The sequence below is a fragment of the Coturnix japonica genome, chromosome 4, assembly GCF_001577835.2.
Source record: "Coturnix japonica isolate 7356 chromosome 4, Coturnix japonica 2.1, whole genome shotgun sequence".
Lineage (NCBI taxonomy): Eukaryota > Metazoa > Chordata > Aves > Galliformes > Phasianidae > Coturnix > Coturnix japonica.
The window spans coordinates 50,861,794-50,884,121 of NC_029519.1; the positions used below are offsets into that span (position 1 = coordinate 50,861,794).

At 36.8% G+C, this 22,328-nt stretch overlaps 1 protein-coding gene across 32 annotated transcripts in view; it reads right to left on the reverse strand.

Annotated features, from left to right (window-relative positions):
• Positions 1 to 22,328, reverse strand: part of ANK2 (ankyrin 2) — a 316,117-nt gene that overhangs the window by 37,069 nt on the left and 256,720 nt on the right. For 8 of the 32 annotated variants that reach the window (XM_032444311.1, XM_032444309.1, XM_032444304.1 and 5 more), the window contains 6 exons: positions 18,369 to 18,471; positions 17,685 to 17,788; positions 5,793 to 6,017; positions 3,254 to 3,408; positions 2,220 to 2,431; positions 1,337 to 1,541 (listed from right to left, as the gene is read on the reverse strand). In XM_032444311.1, coding sequence (XP_032300202.1) covers positions 1,337 to 1,541; positions 2,220 to 2,431; positions 3,254 to 3,408; positions 5,793 to 6,017; positions 17,685 to 17,788; positions 18,369 to 18,471 — 1,004 coding nt within the window. Of the gene's footprint in view, positions 1 to 1,336; positions 1,542 to 2,219; positions 2,432 to 3,253; positions 3,409 to 4,598; positions 4,698 to 5,792; positions 6,018 to 13,267; positions 13,304 to 14,182; positions 14,225 to 17,684; positions 17,789 to 18,368; positions 18,472 to 21,858; positions 21,871 to 22,328 lie in introns of all 32 variants that reach the window. The other 24 variants (XM_032444308.1, XM_032444298.1, XM_032444293.1 and 21 more) reach the window with 9 other exon arrangements.

Below are 22,328 nucleotides of genomic sequence, written 5' to 3' on the forward strand. Positions count from 1 at the left end.
AAATTTCTTTTGCGTGTTCTTTGAAATGTGTCTGACAAGCTCCCTGGAAGCCCCTGAAGTTCAAATTTGCTCCTCCATATCTCACTGTCCAATTGACAGACTTCTGGATTCCCATCATTCTGTTAAAATGTTTTGCCATACTTTGACTGTTGCAAGCTTCCTGTTTGGCCTATGCCAGTGAAAACAGGATACAATCTGTCAGTCACTATGCAGATATGCAAGAATGAATAATGGAGACTTAGACATTTTCAGTATCCACCATTGCTCCATCTTTTGGTGAGGGATGTCAAATTCATTTCTAGTTACCTTAAAATCAGACTAAGCTATCAGAAAACAGAAATTCTAATAGCCTTTACAAATACTTAGAAAGCATAAGAAGAATTAAGGGAAAAGCTGCCTGTAAACTACCGGGACTAAATCAGAATGTTTGTCTCTCCTCTCATATACAGCTGACTTGTTCAATAGTCATCGCACCATGCAGTAGAATCCTTAGGCAAACCTTAGACCAAGTTGTATCCATTGGGGAACTCTATTGTTCATGAAATACGTCCTTTCTCCTTTTGGTGAAGCATTTTTTTAACCAAGGTCCGCTTTAAAGTTTTCTGGACCATGGGTGCAGATTTACTGTACTTTCACATAATCTATTTAAATAGCTCTATGTGTAGGAGACTATTTAAATAAGCATTGTTTCACTTTCTTGGAAATACAGATACTTGGTTGTTATGCAGATGTCATCTCTGGTATTTCAGCAGCTAATTAACACCTTTGTAGCAAGACTGTAAAAGCACCTCTGCTTGGAATGACTCACTAGCACATCTCAGCGTGTAATGCACCTTAAAACACTGGGATCATCTTTGAAATCAGTTTGGAAATTGACAGAGATGCTTGATGATAACTTTTAAACAGAATAAACACACACAGCTAATTACTCCCTTTGGAATGAAACTACATATGGCATTAATCACTTTGAAGTTATAGTAAACCTGAAGAGTTGGACCCTAATATTTTTCCCCTGAAGCACACTGCCACCTTTTGTCTGTACCACAATTACTGTGTTGGGCAGAGCTTTGTTGGTACTCAAGAGACAGAAAGTGTGTGAGAAATGCAAACACCCAAACTGTATGATTCTGTAACATCTCCCGTTAGCCCAAACAATAAATTGTATTTCTGCCATAAATTAATTGATTAGGAAGTTGTGCATTTTTACAGCCTCTCATGTCAGTCAAGCTTTCACCAAACTTTCCACGTGTATAATGAGTTTTCATATATTTACCCCACGATGACTTAACATTTCAAGAAACACGTGGGAAGAGAAACCTTAGAACTTTCAACCTACCTGTTATACTGCATAGTAACCTTAAAGTGGGTGTGTCACCTCCATAACCATTCATGATCCCATCACTGGAGGCCTTGGGGACTGGAATTGTCATTGTGATGGGTTTATGGAACTTCCTCCTCCTGGGCTCCAGAGTGACTATAGGACTGAAGGTAGCCTTGTTGCCCAAGATCTTCTTTATAAGCTCAGTATGCATAGGTTGAGCCTTTTCAAAGCAAAAAATAGTAAGAATAGTAACTTGAAAACAGAGTATATGAGGAACTGGATATTGCTAGAAATGTTATAGCTGTTCCATTAGATGGCATAGTTTCCCATGAAATCTGCAGGCTGACTGTCACAGAGGAGGGCAGTCCTCTATTCAACAGTTTCTTACTCCTCACCTCTGTTCCTACTGCCTTTCCTAGTGCTCTTGTCAGTACCAATTTAATGCATTTTACCAATAGTAAATGATTCCCCTGTTGTTGTTTTGTTGTTGTTGTTGTTGTGTTTGTTTTTCTTTTCTCCTGAGGACAAACTCTGAACTGATTTGTACACGACTCAGCTTTTTATGGAAGATTTCAACAATCAAACCTGACGAAGGTAAATGGTGGATCCATTCAACAGCTTCTGCGGGAAGCAAGGATGGAGGTGAGGGGAAGCGGGGACCTCCTCCCCTTTTAGTAGTGAACAGTTTGGTGTTTCTTCTGAGATCATATAGACAACTAAAAGACAAGAATCTGCATAAACTGGAATACCCAAAACTTTATAACTTACTTTGATTTTTGCAATGGATTTTAATAAGCACATTGTAGGCAACAATGTACAACATAATAAGCTGCAAAAAGGTGACTTTACAGTCTGAAAAAACCCCAACATTTATATCCTTCTAATTGCTTCTTTGTACCTGGAGGCCAACACGAATTCGTTTGGTTAAAGCCCCTTCTGGGAAGACTGCCTGCACTTGGGGTACAACAGTGCTGCTCAGCACACCTCCCTCAGGTCCAATGAGGTTGCTGTCCTGTTTGATTCGGGACACCACTGCAAAGTACTGAGGGAAGTCACGAGTGATGATGCGGCAGATACGTTTCTTCTCAAGCTCTTCTGGTGTGTCAAGTACTGAGGCAAAAGAGAAGATGGTCAGAAAACAAGATCTTCATAATCCCGGCTTTTCACAGTTTAACTACTGCTTACACAAGTAAAATGAAACATATCTCAACATTTTAAGCTCAGCTAAAACAAAGAAATCAAAAGAGGAATACACACATTCAACAATTAACTGAAGGAAGCTTAAAGCTCAGAACATTAGCAGGCAAAGAAGCTAAGGGGGGGACTGGTCTGAGGCCTTTTCCACTTAATACTACAGCTTGGGCACAGAATTTTAAATGAAAGAGGTATCAGAGTAAACATTCACCCTTAAATACGCAAGTTGGCTCACTTATATTTTTATTTAAAAAGAAAAAAAAAAATCCATCAAAATTAATTCTAAGATCTGCAGGTCCCAGACAACCCAAGTCCATTCTGTTCTCTCAGTAAATGAGTACCCATGACTGATGGTTCCTCCCACACTTGTAACTACTTGGAAAGGATTAGTATGATAATTGTCTTGTTTTGGAAACGTATTTATTATGGGAGCTTTTTATTAAAACTGAGAAAAGAAGCAGGATGATAGATAACTTTAACATCTATTTTCAACTCATGATGAGTACGTGCGGTCTACTTCAGTAGACAGCAAGGAAAATAAAGCTTCTGCTAGCAGTGTTCTAAAAAAAAATGATTGTACTCCAGTGTGACTATAGTAAAGTACCTGGGGAGTGTGTCAGAAGCTCTTAGAGTAGACTAAACATGAAGTGTGGAACAGAAAAGATGGTTAAATGTTATTGTCCCCAGTTACAGATATAATAATACAGGAGCAGAGAAAACAAACACCGCACTGGATACCTTCATCCATCCCATTCAAAATTTCATTCAGTTCATCCTCAGTGTATTCACAGAAATGTTCCTTCCAGCTGTCCCCGTTCTCACTGCGCAGGATCACCAGCTCTCTCTCTTTCCCACGCAGAGCAGCAAAATGGGGAATCTCCACTATCACAGGCCTGGCACAGCAACACAGCATATTAAATGCACATGGGAGAGAGGAAGAAACAAGATTAACAGCAACTCTATTCAGTCTGCTACAAAGTGACCTGGAATTCTACCTATTCTCTGGACTACTTTTGCATAATCCTAAACTAGTACATCACTAACACACATAAAATTTTCACAGGGACCCAGTAAATGCTGAAGGACAGATTCGAAAGTGCATTCACCTCTTTCCACAGTGTGAGTGGTATTTGGCTTAAAGAGAAATTTGAGAATTGTTTTGAAAATTCATTGAAAGCTCATGCTCATTTTAGTTGTCACTACTGTCTGGGTTAACCTGTGCAACTTCATTTCAAAGAGAATCTACTGTAATGCATATCAATGGTGGGACAAATTCTGATCTCTCTTATACTAGCGCAAATGAGAATAACTTCATTGCAATCAGTGGGCAATTGCGTCCTGTGCCAATTTTACTTTAGTTGTTCTATACATTCCAATGAATTTATTCTGGATTTGCACTCTGGGAGTGAGGAAGGACGTCTGAGAAGATAATCTAGGTTTCTATTTATGTATAGGAGATAAGAATTTGCCTTGTCTTACAAACAGGTGTCAATATAGGTATCAATGTATGTGTGCATATATATACTTATATACATGTACAAGTAAATATACACACATATGTGTACATACAATATATTTATAAGCACATAAAAATACATACTTTTAGAGATAAGAGAGAAAATATAAATATATTTGTATATACAGTTCTCTAATTAGAGTACCCACACAGGTTACCATATACATAGTGAGCATCATGTGTTCTATTATACTGGTGGTATCTAACAGGTATCTTAGTCTTTAGTACTTGAAAAATAAAAAAATATCTTAAAGTTACAGTAGATTCTTTTTCTTGGTCACAATCCAGGTTGCTTTGCTACAGACATCAAGCACAAAACTAGGAAGATCTCATGCCAAAACAAAAATGAAGGCCACAGTACTTTAAGAAAAAGATACAAACATACCACTAAAACAAAACCACGTACCACAAGGGTTGAAAATGGTTCACTAAGGGTTGGGTATACAAAATTTCAAATCATAGAGACAATATCATGTGCACAATGACACACACAAAAAAATCATATTGCAGAAGGAGGAGAAGAATGGGGAGGTCAGCATCCATCAATTTGTTTCAAGTCTCTCCTACCCAAGGAATTTGGTCCCAGGAGGCCCCAGCTGAAGGATTCGGCTGACCAAGCTTTCTCCCTCATTAAGTGGGGGAGGAGCCGTAGGCAGATGAAGTTTACTGAGTACATCCAAAGCAGCAGTGAAAGAAAGAACATAAATAAACTTTATGTATTTTTTTTTGCCAGAATGCCAGTGCCACTGTCTGATCCACAGAGTGGAATTAGGCTGTACACTGAATAAGGTTCCATCCTAAAGATGCCAATTTGGTGACCAAATTCAGCAAAATGTGTTTCATTAGTTTAGGATCTTTTCTTCTTGCTCCAAGAAGACAGTAAGAATTTTGGCAGTGAACTCAATGGGAACAGGATTTGTATCTTACAATGCATCTCTGCAATCAGTACAGTAATTTTCTGATCTTACTGACAGCAGAACACACAGGAAAATGCTTTCAGGGAAAGCTCTGAGAAAGAATAATACCCTGCTGTACCTCAGTCTTTTAGATGAGACGTTCTCACTAGATACAGAAAGCATTAAAAGGAAAGTAGGAGAGATACTCAAGGTTATTTTATGTGTGGGAAGACTGAATGCGGCAGCACAATATTTCTTCTGCTCTTTAGATTTTGTTCTGCCTCTCTTAAAAAAAAATGACCAAGTGAAACAAGTAAGGGGTACAAAGTATCTCATTAGCTTGTTTGCTGCTACCTGTGATGTTAAGAGATAATGTAAGAAACTGCTGGCTCATTTTCATATCAAATTCTCAGGTGCTCTACAACTGCTTTTGCTTTCTTATCAGATTACAGCAGCAGTGAAGTGGTCAAAACATGCCTTGAATCTGTTCCCCATTCATACTACATATAAAAGCAGCAGGCAGTTAAAAACTACTAATCAACTTTTTTCTCTGCTTAATCTCAGTACTTCAGAAAAAGCATTAACAATGATAATGGCTCCGATAGCTGCCTGTTAGTAATAATTATATCCAGGAAAGCACTTCAGCTTTAGTGCTGGAGGTTAAAAAATGAGTTTGCAATGGACAAGGCATCAGAAACTTTGTGAATTGTAAACTAAGATTTGCATTTTACACAACAAGTCTGTTAGCATATGTCACAACCATCTTTATCTGTCCAAATCTTGAAAGAGGAACCATTTCAGTGCAACTTGCAAACAGATGAAAACATACCAAACATTTTCCTTTAGGCCACATGGCACCCCTTACCCAAGAAACTGGGCCCCAGATGGTCCCACTTCGATCAGACGGCTGGCCAGGCCTTCCCCTTCCACCATGGGAGGCATGGTGGCCAGCCTGTGACGTTTCACCAAGCGGCAAGTCACTCGTGTTGGAGCAGTGCATTTCCGTGGAGGGATGATAATTCGCAGTCCATTATGTCTGCAGCCTCTCATGGCACCTCCACGAGCATCCACCATGAAACTAACTAGGAAGCTGAAAAATCAGGAGAAATTATTAGATACCAAAGCATATCAAAATCCCTTTGGTTACGTTGCACATACATAACAAATACAAATACAGCTCTCCCTCTCTAGGAACACGATTAGAAAAAGCCTTTCTCCCATGTGAAGCACTGAAGAGTGCTAAGATCATTTATTACTTAAACTGACCACCAGCATCTAAGAGTTCTTCGCAGAAACAGTCCTACACTACATTGCTGCTGTTGGTAGAAGTACCAGCAGTCACTGATAGATGCGTGTGAGCTTTGGGGGGGAAGGGAGTGCACACACATGACCATATACAGGAAAAAAGGTAACTGCAAATATCACTACTCTGTACATGTAAGTATCTATAATGTAAAGTTGGCATTCTTGTATTTTACAAAACCAGTCTATCTTAAAATAATTGATGACTTGATATAAAGCAAATTCTGAATGAAGGGGATTCTCAGATTAAACTCTCAGATGTAAAAAATAATCAAAATTTCATGCTAGATTGTGTGGACACAGTTCTTAATAAATCACTGAAGCTATTACCGATTTATGTCAAAAACTCTCTTTAATTAATCTCTTATAGGAAAGAACTTTCCCTTTGATAATCAAGAGATACATTTTAAGGTAGGAAAAAACACTACAAAAGAAAAAAGAAGTGACTGTTTAATGCTAGGTTTAGAGAGCTCACCTTTTTCCTTACACTGTGGCAAGAGATTCTTAAACATATATATATGTTAGAGAATTACAAATAAATTAGTAAAAAGTAATGGTGGATAAGATGTAGAACCAATAAAAATCATTGATTTATTAAAGAAATTATCTTCCTTGACATTAAAGGAAGAATTTCAAACAGGAGTTGGGATGGACTGACAGCACGTCATTATCACTTGAAGGCCAATTCTGGATTTTGTTGAGCTGATGATGGCTACCAGGTATTATACAGGAGTCATCCTTATGGATTTTTGTCTTTTTGTGCTACTTTGCACAGCAATACTGTGTCCCAGTGAAAGGTTTACAACTGTGGCCAATAGCACAAGATAAATTCTTCTATCTTTTTCTTAAAAGGGATAAAAACATTTCATGGATTTTCTTACTAGCTGAACTTTCTATAATTGCATATGTAAAGCAACAAGCAGATTTTGAAAGGTTTTCTACAAAGATTAGGGAAATTCCTGCAGAAAGTACAGAATGACTTCATTTCTTTTTTACTGGTATGTGAGTTGGAATCATGCTCAATGCAGAATGGGAATGTCAGGTTGCTGGAAGTGAAAATTAGAGTAGATGAGACAGAACAGTATCAGGCCTACTTCTAGCCACTAAAATAGAATCACCACAGCTGGAGCTGCAGAAATGCTACTGAAGGACCTGCAATAGAGAAAAGCCCTTATAGCATGAGTTACAAATACATGTATTTTTCCCACTGTCCCCTTGACAGTCCCCTTGAACATTGCGTCCGTTCAATATCCACACAGCTACAAGTAATTCCACATGCTGTAAAAACACAACACTCAACACACCGTGCAAGTCAGAAAAATGGATGATGGGAAGTAGCTACAAGCGCCAGTCAGAAGCACACCATGCACCATGGATGCCAGTCTTTCTCACACATGCAGTCTCCTATTCTACTGCCATTCATATACCTCTAGGTTTTGTTAAGTGTAAAAGTCTGGGTAGTACAACCATTATCTCATTCCTTAGAGGTTGGTGTTTCTGTGGTTTTAACAAGGGGGAAAAGAAAGAAAATGAAAACATTTTATGGCTTTGATTCTCTGGGGATTAATTTAGAAAAAATGGGAGCTTCCTTCACAAAATACATACTTTATACATTTTAAAGCACAGATGAAAGAAGAGCTTAACAGGTACTAAATGCTCAGTTGTTGCAGTAATGCTCTGCGGTTTGCACCGGAATCTTCCTTTAACCGTATGAAGTGGTGTCATCAAAGTGTTTCTGAAATATGTTTCAGAGAATCGGTCCAATTCTCTACTATAATGGGTGCATTAGAGGAAGTTAATAACACTGAGTTCTGGAAGAAGAGTTTCACATTTTGGTGCTAATACTATGAACAACAGAAATACTACCCCCATAATTACCAGAAGCTGATGAGTACACTTACTGAATTAAACAAGTATTCACATTTTTGATTGTGTAAACTGTCATGAATAAAATGTTTGTGATTCATTTATTAGTCATTATTGACGTAGTATTCAAGATGGTACACTTTAACAGGATCATCTTTTTCTGTCCATCACTGAAAATACCAGTGCTAGTTCACCTCTCAGCCTTATATCCACCTCAGCTTATTTCCCTGTGAGTCAGCAATGCCAAGAACATTGCTCACTGTTAGAAGAATACATACACACGAAAGGTGAGGGTCCAAAGCTAATAATCTAATAATCTCACTTCCAACCACAGTAATGGCTTACGTTTCTTAAAATATGATGCTTTTTTTCCTCTACACTGTTCACACTTAAAAAAAAGCAGAGTGCAGGAGCAGTAGTGCATTCTCACAAAGTACTTATAACACAATCCAGATAACTACCCTGTAGTGTAGAACCAAAATAAAAGCTGGATCAGGAGTAGTCCTTGAATTCAAACATCTGTATGAGCCTGGTATTTTGTTCCCCCCTCCAGTACTAACCCTAAGTTCCCACAGATGCAGTACTGAAAATCTAATACAGACCAACTAAAAATTGAACATGGCATTTTTCTTTAGTACACGCTTGAGATGTAAAGTGATAGCTGTGTGTGTTCAGGCTTTAATTAGAGTTGCAACTATTTCTTTCAGTTTAAGTTTACTGAGTTTGTTTGGCAGTCAGAGCATGTCAGAGCAAGGTCTCTCGGTTATCTGTTATTGAAAGCAACAAGCACTTCAAAGAGTGGAAGAACAGGCAGAGGTAGGTATCACTGAAAGGTGGACAGAAAGATGAGGAGGAGAAAAAAAGTCAGACATTATTATTTACCATAAAAATAGCTATTTCTATCATACAGAACATCCGACATATTTACCAACTAACAAGATAAAATCTGGCAAACAGGGAATGTTCATCTCAGTATAGAGAAAAAAATATATTTGCGCCATATCTCTGAAACAGACCCCAGATGAAATGGGAGATTTCTGAAGGGTTCTGTGGCTTCTGGCTGCATAGAAAATTCAGGCAAACACAGCCCAGTGTGAGGACAGCAAAGAAGGAATGGTGCCAATTATCATACAAAAAATACACAAGAGCTAGTACACAAAAAGCAGATATTTTCTACTGTGAAATTTGAGGCAAACTGATTTTGGAGAACTAGGAAGGGATAGCATTAACACAGTGCAAAAGAAAGAAAGTGAATGGGAAAAAGTTCCCAGCTCAACAAACTGTGTTTTAAGAGTCTGAAACAACAGCATACAGATGTACGATATCTAGAGCTGACAAGAAGGTGGAATTATATATTTTTTGCCATCCCACCCTGTTTGTTTCTTAAGTTTTTGCTAAACACCTTTTTTTAACCCCTTTATTTAGTCCAATTTATTATAACCTTGCACAATCCACATTGGTTTGGATATTTATATGCAATAGAATCAATATAGTAATTTATTAATGAAGGATTTTCTGAATCATAGCAGCATCTTTTTCCATTTACTTGCCCTATAGAAGGGCATCAGGATGGTGACATTATTGTTGCAGGACTATAAAATCTTTCTTTTTTTTTTTTTTTTTTTTTTTCAGGGACTGTGTATATCAATACTGAAGTAATTCATACAAAACTATGGATTTTATGAATAAAACACACTTTCAGAAACACTCACTTATGAAAGTGAAAAAAAGTATGACTAATATAAAGGAATATTAACATTCAGATTAATTATTTGCTCCTTGGTCACTATTTCTCCTATCCCTAATGTTTCTTCTAGCAGAAATAAAGTGGCAAGACTGAGGTAGGAAGAGATTCCACTCAAAAGAAGAAACAAAACTAGCAGAAATAATTGGCAGATGTTAAGCCGCCACTGGAATTAGTGGTACTTTTTCATTGTAAATGCCTATGGACAAAAGGAAAACAATAAATAGTACTGGAGTATAAAAGCCCTAACACCATATGTACTTCTTATGCTCATGTAAGCTGAACGCTGCAAAAAAATTACTCTGGAACAAGCATGAAAATTGACTCCATCACCCAATTGCAGAAAGAACAAGTACAAGCATTTATGCACAGAAAATGAAGATCAGAGGGGTCTTAAAGTGATACACAAATGGCTGTTAAAGGTGCAAGAGAAAAATAAAAGAAAGAAAATGTTAATAGGATTAAAGGGCATGAGAAAGCTCTTACAGATTTTCACCAGAAAAGGAGAGAAAATGAGGCATCCTAAGAAAAATTAGGCAGATAAATGTTTCTTACGTGCTTCTATGGAAATCTATTGTAATTTTAAAAATTAGAGAGAAGATAAAATGATAATAACAACTTACAGGAACTCCACAGAAATACAATAGCTACAATTTTCAGAAGGGCTTAAAATGGCACAATAGAGGAAGGAAAACGTTAGCAGGGATTAATACAGTTAAGGAGAAATGAGGTAAAACTGAGCAGATGGAAAACAGTATAAATAGCAGAAAACATTTGGATAGTGGAAAACGTTCCTGTGAGTCATTTCAAAGATGGCCAAAATCAATGAGCTGATAGATCAAGCCATAGCACAAATGGTCATGTAACTTTCATCAGAAAAAGCCTACTTTAGAACACACTTTAAATGTCTTTCCCATGATAGCTACATACTGGGGAGGCATCCCTCTTTAGCATTAGCTTTGGGTTATCTTGGCAACTCACTGCAAAAAATTGATTTTAACTAAGTGATGATTCAATACCAAAGCCAATTAAGAGTTAAAATGGATGAAGTTAAAATCTGTGTGCCAGAACAAGGTAAAATTGACAGAATATTTGTCAGTATTTGGAGTCAAGACAGACTTACTCAAAGTTTCCTTTTCTGACAGTTTTAAAGGTTGAGTTAGAAATGATGCATGACACAAACATGTGACATTGACATTTATGCAGCCTTGCAAACAGGTTTGATACAGAGCTTTCCTGAGACTTAGTGAGGTGGCAGTGAAATTATTAGGGCTTTTTACGGCCAAAATCAATGAAACAAACTACCTTTGGGGAAAATATGGCTTCCTCTCTTTTAAAGAGAATGAAGGAAAAATCAGTATTTGAAAAATAATAACAAAATCAATTCTCTTCTAGAAATAAGTTATAGACAGCAGGTGATGCTACACATGCCTCTGTTAAACACATAGTTAGCAGTTAATCAAGCATTATCCATTCGCCTCTAATTTAACTATATCTACTAATAATTGGTATGAACCATTTAATTCCCTTTAATTCTAAAGCAATCAACCCTGGCAAATACACCTGGCATATGTCAAGCAACATAGCTATATCATACTGCTAGTTAAGGACATATAGAAAAGCCCCCTATAGCAAACATCGGTGAGTTTTCTGATGGCTCCATTTGAAAACACAATCTATGCATTAGATTTATCCACCTCATACAGACAAAAAGTACTGTGATTTCCAACTATTTGTACATTTTTGTATTTCAAATCCTATCCCATGTCATTATTCCCTCTCCCTTTATTGTTCACATGGAATAAATGTAATCTTATTTTGTATCTACGCTCATTTAAAAGACAGCAGGATCACAAACAAAAGATGGATTTGTCAACACTAGGGGGAGAAAGAAGACAAATACTGTGAGGTTTTTAAAGAACCGCGTACGTAAACAGGTTTGGAGAAGAGTCACGCTTCAAGGTAGCTGTAAATGCAAGCATGTTGGCACTCTGCAGAATCATTTGAAGAGCCATGCAAATCTAGCAATACAAAGTATCTTTCTAGAACAGGCAGCAGCTCTTCTAATACACACAAAATCAGAATAGGCAAACTCAATATACCACTTTCATATGGTAAGTTAAGGTATGATTATCCTTTAAACTAGCTAAGCAGGCATACATGCTCTCATCAGGTAGCAAGATACAGTCAAAAAGCTACAACTGGAGCACATCCATTGTAGACACATTTAACAACTCTTATATGTATGTTATCTTAATTTTATAAAAGAAAACAGGAAACAAGGAGATAGCAGCATTCAGTGTAAGTCGCAGTGAGAAGAAGCAGAAACAGACAATCAGGGTGCTTCAGCTGTTGTAAAGTGTTCAGCTGGAGAAGGCAACCCATAGAACTGAAATTAAGAGAAAAGGCCTTGTTCCAGCTCCCACTGAAGTCAACAGCAAGATAATCGGCTACCTCAGTGTCCTTTTGATCAGGCTGCAGCTATGCCATGTGCAAGCAAGGCAAAATACACATTTGAGGAGGACAAAAAACATGATTCTACACAAGAATCCACTAGAACTCATGATAATATTCTCTTCGCTGGAGAAACTGAGTGACATCACCTCAAAATATGGTTCTGTAGTTTGGGGTTTTAATTAGACACTTAATAATTTTGAGTAGCTGAATATTTTTGAAATTCTATTCTTTTCCCATGATTATGTGAAAGGAGATGGAATTTTGTGTCCATAAACATCTCCATAAACACCTCGTTTGCTAAGTGAACATAATGGGGAAGTACCACTTCAGGTCTCTGTGGAGGAAGTGATGTGCCAGTGATTAAATCACTGCTTAACACAGAAAATGCATTTGGTATGAAAAATTAAAAATAAAAATAGGGGGTCCAATTTTGTTTCTATCAAATGCAGCACTGTTATTCCACTGGTTCCAATAGGGTGGCCTAATTTGGAAGATATGGCCTAGGAAGTGGTTCTGCAACGTTCTCTATACAGACCACGATGAGAAAAAACCCTCTTTGTGATATGAAATGTGATACTAAACCTATTTAAAGTGGTTTGTGTTGCTTGTATTTTTTCCTTCCTTTTAACAATATTCATTCAGATCACTGATAGGGAAAATTTAATTAAATCAAGGGTTAAATCAAATTAGAAATATATAGGAAGTTTCACAAGGCTGTTTGCAGCAGACGTATAATGTGCCCAGCATTTTCTCATATAGGACATAACAGCATATGGGAGATAGTGGATGCTCGCTCACAAGAAGAGAAGTAAGTCCATGCGTAATTGTTATTGACAGAGCAGGTTTTTTTCCTCTTGCCTAATGTGCACTATCAAAACACTAAAGCAGCCTGAAGTGAGGTAAGGGAGAAGGATAAATATGGCAGATGAGAGGTGCAACATATTAAAGAAAGAAATTATGCAGAAGTTCACCTGCTGTTGTCATGATCAAGACATGGAGAAGAGCATCTGCAACAGAACAGATGATTTAACATCAAGAAAGTAAAGAAAAGAAAAGGAAAAAATAAATGAGTTAAATGAAATACTGAAATACTGGAAAAATGAAACAGATTTCTAAATTAAACACATGAATATATACACTATATGCATATTCATTACAGGTGAGAAAGTAGAAGGAGGTATGAAAAGTAAGCCTACATAAACATCCTCGGTTACAAATGATTACTACTACAACAGCAGTGAAGACAGAATGCTCTGCTTTCACTATGTACATTCTCAAACTGGAAGTCAGATACATAAAATGTAAAGTCAGAATCTGAGTAAATCTTTCAGAAACAGACTACAAGTGGTTTCTGTAAATACATTTAAATTTGGACCATGATACATATCAAAAGTATGTGTCCAGAGGAATTCCAGACGGTGTTTCTGGTAACACAAGAAATGATGATTTTCTATTCTTTAAATTCCCTACCTATATGTTCTATTGTTCCTTTTAAGCATGTTTCTTGTCCTCCTTTTGTTCTCCATTTCAGGATGACAAATCGTAAGCTTTCAGTTTGACCCATGTAGGCTCTCAGTAAGGTGTCATATGGTCAGTAAGTATACTGATATTGCTTGTTATCATCTGTATTTCCATTCTATTTTCTTCCATTGACAGAAACAGGGATTTTCTGTTAATGAAATACACCCCCTGCTTTACCTTATTGTGACTTCCTGAATAAGGCTAAAATACAATTTGAAATCATTTAGGTTTTCAGACTTTAGAAGTGACTATCAGCTGGTAGCTGCCAGGTCCTGTTTCCGTAACTGCTTCTGAGAAATGAATGTCATATTGGGGAAACAATATCATGGATTCAAAATACAACACTCAAAATATAGTTTGTTTACCTTGTTAGTAAGGATCCAGTCTCCTTTTTGGCAGACAGACAGCTAAGAATGATAATTCACATTATTTGTCACAGTACCAGCTACCAACTCCCTTGTCCTCCCTTTTTCATTGAGGGAAGAAACAACTTCCAGAAAGGTAAATTTAATAATAGCCCAGCTACTTAATTTTGTCAGATAATACTGATACACTTGAAGTGCCTATTAATCAAATATGTTAATCACTCCTCCATCAATTTAAGAAAATAAAATCAGTATTTTTTATTAAGCAGGAGTTTTATTGCAAGCAAATTAAGAGTTGGAAAACCTTTAGTGCTACCATGTATCTTGCTCCAGGACATGGAAGCAAGGTCGTATCAGTGCAACATCAACACAAAGCTCCTTACTCTCACTGCCACACTCCTGACAGCATGACAGATCTGCCTCTTCTTATCTACCATATCTTTATGTATTAGTCAGGAAAATTCTTAGAATATAATCTACAGATCTAAACTGGGAGATTTTGTTCACCACATCACCAGAAGCAAAGAATGAAAACAACATAATTTTGCACAGTACTTATCCCTGAAAATCCTATACTCAGTTTTATCTTTAGCATGCACACTTAACTACTGTGGGTGATAGAAACCTAAGAATATAATACTGACAAGAAATGTCTGAATGCTGAAAGTGAAAAGAAACCATTCAGTTCAGCTTTTCTTTTTGCCTTCTAACTTAATGAAAATATTTTGTGTTTTTGAATAGTAGGATATTGTAAGGTATCAGATTAAAGCTGTGAAACATATTTGCATTTATGTAGGTGCTAGTTCTGTCTCTCATTAGACTTCAGTAGGAAATTACACATAACACCCCTTTTATTACCAGCACAGTGATAAAATACTACCTTATTGAACATTTAGCATCCAGACTTCCTAATACAAAGACAAATCCTTACCTTTGCTGAACATGTAAAATCAGTTTTATCAGAAGTAAATCTGATTTGCTGAAAGGAAGTTTAAATGCAGAACTTTGTACACTTTCCTTAAGCCAATGTATTAAACTATTCAGAAATGGTTAACTGTGTAAAAACATCTGGGAGATGTTTATGTTGAAACAGTGGGCACCAAGAGTGTTACATTTAATGAGATAATTTTTTTCTTGTTTTTGAAACAGCTGCCAAAAACTCTGACCAGGGATTTTGTCTTGTATGTCATACTGATGAACCGAAACAACAGCTACAGTTAAGTTTTAAATGGATAGTTGATATTTTTTCTCCTTCAGAAATGTCAGACCTAGGAGAAGTTTTGGTTAGTCATGCAAAGATTGAAACATACACCTGTGAAATTTCATACCCAGAGAACAGTTCTAAGTTTATCTTTTTGACTGGACACATTACACTGTGATCCACAGAAACACCTCTCTACAATAGGAGGCTGGTAAAAACTCAGTAATTTGGAGTTAGCCACTGAAGTAGTGCAAGGAGAGAATAATATCAATTTTCTCTCAGATTGCACAAAATGAAGATAATCTGTGCCAAAAAAAGCTCTGTCCAATACTTTGCTGATGTAACTTCATAAAAAAAAGTGGTCTACGTTTAGTACATTTCTAGCATCTTGGGCAAAAGCAAGTGCATACTCTTGCTTAAAGCTATTAGCAATGTTTATTTAGTGTTTCATTCCTGATATACAATACTTCAGTGCTTGTAGCCAAAACATCAGCAATATTGCTCGTTCCTAATAACCTATCAACAATAGTGTGTACTTAAAGAAGGGTGTAGGTGATGGAAGGGATATAGATGACAAATACATCTGCTTTCTTCAGGTTAAGTGAATGCAACAATCATGCATACCGTGCTTCTACAGCAGTTTCATTTTTAAAAAGGGACCTTACAAGCGTAACTCTAGTACGCAATCTATTTGCATTAAAAAGATGCACCCCAGCAGTTTCTGATAACTTGAATAAATCTGATTTGATAATCTTGATAAATCTAAGTGAGATAAAAACGAAGTGTTGTACAGTCTTTTCCAAAGGCTGAGTAATTGTTAAGATAGATTTCTTCAATGCAGTATTTAGAAGATATATGAGAAAAACATCATTTGTGTGGTGTTGAACTTTATTGTTTCATACAGGGATGCAGAGAGAGTTGTTGCTCTTAAAATCAGATATTCTTATCCTTCCAAAAGTATCCCGGTCATCAAAAAAATTTAAACCACTAATATTTTTTTTGAACAAGAAATAAATTTTACGCTTCTAGAAAGTGTTTAGTTCATCCTCTAAAATCACTAGAAAGACCTACTTGCTGTAAATGAAAAGAAATACATCCTTTGGAAAAAGTCTGTAAACTATTTAGGGTTAGAATAAGCACAAATCCAATTTTAAAGCTTATATCTTGACATGGATAATAACATATGTATACTGTACAAATTAAGCATAGTCATTTCATTTGTTAGTTATAGAGCTCAAAAAGCATATCCAAACAACACTGGCCATGTCCAAATATCATAGTACCAGCTAGCAAACTCCTCATATATGCTATAGATCAGTCAATTTGCACTCTCAGTTATGACAACATTGCTCCTCCTTTAGCCCCAAACTGCCTGTCATTCCAGATATGACTCTAGTATTATCTTTGAAAGATACGGACTGCAAACTAATTTGAGATTAACAAAAAATCTTCCATTTTGTGTTGTTCAGCCATTCTGCATACTACATAGCTCCAGAGAAATGAAATGCTTTTGTATTGCATGGTTTTTACTACTCATCCGCACGTCTCATCAAATCTCTTGACACAAATGTCAAACTCAGTGTAAAGAATAAAATTACTTCAAACACAGTAAGCAAGAGCACTTAAATGCATGCACAGATTTTGAGGCCAACCATGAGAAGCTTTATTAGTAAGAGTTTGACTGGGCCAACATTTTGACCTGTCTTACTATGTTTCTAAGTTTTGCCTGAAAGGCAAACGTTTACAGAAAATCAAGTGTGAGAACACGTGTACACAGTGGCCAAATATGCGTAAACCATGTAATGTTTATGGTGCTTGTCTATTACACACTTCATGTAATTTAAGATCCTCTATTTTTGTTGTTTTGTTTTGAATTAGTAATTCTGACTTTGTGTTTACATAAATACTTCATTAGCACAGGAAATAGTTTGCCACCAAGACTGATGAGCCCTGTGGCATTAGTTATTACTAACTTTGAAAATGACTTTTTCCTATAAAATTCAAACAGATAAATCTGTGACAATTATCTTATTCCTCAGGAACCTGACAGAAAGCCAACTTGCATCATTTCACTGGATATCAGTGATTTCAGTGGGTAGGTAGTTCTGGTATTCAGAGTTGCCAGAACTTAAGTGATTGTAACAATTTATTGACTTCTCTAGGAGATGATGAATTTAAAAGAACAACTCTTAGTTAAGATTCTGTTAAAAATACTGCCATTACAAGTATTCTGTTTCTTTCTCAATTTCTTTCTCTTTCTATTTTTTTAAACTTGAAGACAGTGCTAATTGATACACTTACCCTGAATGAATAGGGCTGGAAGAAAGAGCCACATTGTCCAAGTTTTCAGGCCCCCAGCTTAAGCGATATGAATTCCTTTCTGCTTCTTTCGCCAGAGTAGTTACCTTGGTAAACAAAAAAAAAGTGTTGTTTGTTGGGTTTTACTACAATTAATTAATCAACGAAACAATAAGAAGGTGCATTTTGCATAGTACTACCTACAGTGCTTGAATTCTTTTCAAAAGAAAACAAACGATAGTAGCAAAATGATATTAGAAACCCCTTACTATAACATTTTATACTTGCCCAAAGTAATCATTTCCATTAGTGGTCCCACTGAAATAAACGCTGTGATTTATCAAAGTGGCACTTCCTGAATCATTTTTTCTTAACTTACAGGTATGCTTCAGGATAGTAACTTTGAGGATAGTGGCTTTGATTTCATCAGATCACCTGTTTGGCCCAATGACTATTAGTATGGTACAATAGAGAACATTATTATCTTTGTCCCGTATTCATACAGCACAGTCATTTATTTTGGAATAGAGTTTAATATTGCCTAGTAAAATATGCCATTAAGTATCAAGAGATTTATATTACAATAGATAAAGCAACACACACAATATGTTCTCAGTACAAATTAAACAGTAATTTTTGTGTATTTCCAGATTTGCCCAACTGAAGTGTGAAGTTAAGTGTGCTTACCTGCTGGCTAGGGATTACAACAGTGTCGTCAATCATGGCACTGTCCCTCAGGTAGGAGGCATGACTCAGAGTGTGAGACCTGTCTGAACTGAAGGATCGCAGGCTGGTAGGTTGGTAGGATGTCATAGCAATAGATCAGCAGTACAGATGATGTTGCAAAGGTGTGATGATAGATCAAGTGGGAGAATGAAAAAAAGCGTGCAATTAGCAATATGATGCAGCTTCCAGGGGGAGTATATAATAGTCATAAGGGGCAAAAATAGAGCTTTACAAGTCTATTGAGCTACTTTTCTGACCAAAGGCCACAAAGCATTTTGACTGACTTGTATTCATTTCAAATGCAGAACCTAGAGATTAATCTAGGTGATTTTACAGTTTACTTTATATTCACAGATGCTTCATACTTGGCTTTGTGGCATGATTATTTCCTTACTTATAACAAACACAAATTGCTTTTAAGTAAGGCTCTTTCGAAGAGTTCTCTCTCCTGCTACATAATGCAAAAAAACCAGAATGCTAAATCTGAAGAAAATCTGAAATGACACTTTCTAGAACTTAGTTCTGATCTCTGCTAATACCATTGAAACTTTAAATGAGTAAAGCTTGATATTGTCCCCTGGAAGGTACACACAGCAAAGTGAATTGTGGCCAGCCGCAAGCTCCTGCGTAAGACAAAATTCTTCCTCTGTATGCCAACAACATCTTTAGAGAGGCAATCTGAATGTCAACACTGTTTTCTCATTAAGCACATACAGCTCCACAGAATACTGGTTGCTGTAGCAATGAGCGATGCAAGGCAGTAAATAAGCTGCTTCCAAGCACTGGCTCAGAATTTAACTGCAGTATTCACTTGCAAAAAGCCAAAAGGACAAATAAGACACCACAGAAGGAAATATCGAGGTAAATGGCGTTTCTGCTATCAAATAGCACTAGCTTGGTGCTCTATATGCATTCACTAGCAGGAGCATCTAAAAGTGACTTTTAAAAGTGGATCTGCCACCTTTACACAATGAATGTGCACTTTGTGATATTGTTCAGTGCTCTGATGAATACAGCACATGTACCCAAAGGAAGTAGCCTTTTTTTTCATGGCTTATACATCCATGAGTACCACTCATAATGACTAAAGCACTGGATCAGAACAGCAGACATTTATTCGGACATGTAGATATTTTAGGGATAATTAACTTTCATCTGTCAGCGATAAGATCGTCACAATTACATTGTGGACATGACATTCAAGTACTTAAATGCAGACAATGTCAGAAATCAGGTTTTACCGTCTGGTTCAGAACAAACAGCCATTTGGAATAATAGCTAACTTCATCAGCCCCACCTCCCATTTTAATCCCTTTTTAAAAGAAAATGATAATCTTATTCTTATTACAAATATGTAAGACTGTGGAATGATCAGTGCTATTATGACTGGCAGATACCAATGGCCTACTTAGCATAATAGATGGACTGTACAACACTAAAACTCAGATAAGCGTTACACAAGGATCAACTTTAGAAAAGTCTTTAGAAAAAAACAAAATGCCCACCACCAAGTAACCTCATCAACATGTCATGCAATGCCTTTCACCCAGACAAGTAAAAGAGGTAAGACAGGTAAGGCTGATACTAGGAATATTTCTGGAATTGTGCATTTCTGGAATATAATTCTGATTTCATTAAAACAATAATTATCTTGACTTCAAGTAGTTCACCCTGACTGCACAAATCATTCCAGAAAAAAACACAGTGAAAGGCACTCTTGACAGAAGGGTATTCTGGTTAAACATTTTAGTGTGAACTAGGTAGGCACAGTACATGCTGCTTACTCATAATAACAGTACTTCAATGAACATTTGTTCTTTGGGTGGAAAATAAGCTCCAGTAGCAGACCCCATTTGTCAACATTAGATTTTTTCCACTTTAATACTTCATACTTTCAGAACTGCTTTGCTGTGCTATGCAATGCTGGAAAGAAGTTCCATCCAAACTGTAGGTTCTGCCATCCAGCTAATATAACGTGTAACACTGATGAAAGGGAATAGGTACTAGATTTGACTGGTCATCTGTATGGAGATTTTGTCCATGTTCTCCTACAAGAACCCAGAATTACTACTACTACTACAGCCACTACAAGCAACCCAGTACATTTCCAGTATGTGGTGCATCTATGTTACCTCCAATAAATACCCAGTACTTCTGAGAGTATGGACTTCATCAAAAGACAAGGTATGCACAAACAAGACTGAGCTCTGCAATAAATTAGTTTTAATTTTCTATTATATATTTCTACTGTTTATTTCAAAAGTAGTGTTTAGACAACACTGCCCCTCTTTTATGCATGGCACCAGGTACATGAAGAACAAACAGTAGTTTGTTTGAAATCTGTGATTCTGAGATCTACAGACAAAGATGCTGTCTGAAATGTCAGTCCAATTAAGGAAGTGTAGTGTCATCAGACAGAAAGGACTGTTTACTTCTGTAATAGCTCTTCAGGAATCCTGTAAGAGGATTCCTAATCAACACTAATGTCTAAGTGCAAATTCTTTCCAACTGGTACATCTCTGTCCCAGTTTGAGAAGTCAGCAACACTCTCCTCGGCCACAGCAAGTGAACTGTGAAACCCAACAACCCTACAAAGCTCTTAATCTATGCATTGCTTGTGTTTAGGTATGTACAGGCATGTATCATTCACCTCTCCTAAGCCCTGAACGAACCCCAGAGAGTATCCAGAAAAGGAAAGCAGAATACTCTAGCCAACTTTCTAATCTGGAAAATTAGAAGACCATACTGCAGTACTTGCCCAACCACCTGAACATGTAGACAGATCTAGTAACCTCTAGTCCAGCTGAGTGTATCTATCACTGTGGGAAGTGTATAGGGTTTCAGAAACCTGGGAAAATAACCTGGTATCATTGAAAACTGTATAAATCAGCCTTGAAAATACCTCACTATTAGAGACCGAAAAGTTTCCCCATAGATATCATGAACAAAAGATGGTAGGTACCTACACTGAAAAGGAGCATATTCAAATACTGGTGATCTCATATGGCCTGAAATGGTTTTTGCCCTCCATATTCAAAGAGGGAATCCAACTTGTGTAGCCCATTCTATTTATTTTTTATTCTAATTCTACCTCTGTTTCTCTGCACAGAAAATGAGAACAGCTAACTTTCCCAGCAGCACGATGAGAGGAAAATTTCCAGCTGTTGCAACCTTGTGCAGCTCCCCTGATCTTTACTTGAGGGGAGTTTCTGTGTTACAGTAGCTATGTCATACTGTGAACTTTCTACTGTCCTACTGACAGAAACGTTGTATCTGTATTCACCTATGCATATCATATTCATTCCAGACCACAGCCACCTGCAACAGCAACATCATTCATTTGGTTCTCAAGATTAACATTCCAGCACACAGCAGGCCTTCAAAATGAACGAAGAGAGACAAGTGCCATGAAAGGATAGAGAGACGCGTTTTCATGCTATGTAATACCTACCTGGGCATGGTGCTATGGAAGCGTATGAAAAAGAATGAAGGGGAGAGAGAAATAAAATAAATATGGAAGATGGTTACAAAAGAAAATAATGTTTTTAAATCAAATTGTTAATGCATAAGATTATATGAAGTTGCTCGTAATATTTTGCTTTGCTGAATTTCTTTAGAAAACAGTTGGTGTAAGGCAATGAAAATTATAAGAAAAAATAAAATACCAACAACAAAATAACTTAAAAAATCTGTCTGAAAATTCTTACAACAAGCAACCTGATAGTGACACAAAATGACACCATGGAGTCAGAAAGATGCACTTCTTTTCATACTTTCTCTCTTTATCATTTTGCTTCTTTTCAATATACCCATGCATGGTAAACAATGTGAAATCATTTTCATTCAGTTCTCAATAGAACACATCAATTATACGCATGTGAAAATCTACTGAAATCCACTGACAGTTTTTTGAAAGTTAAA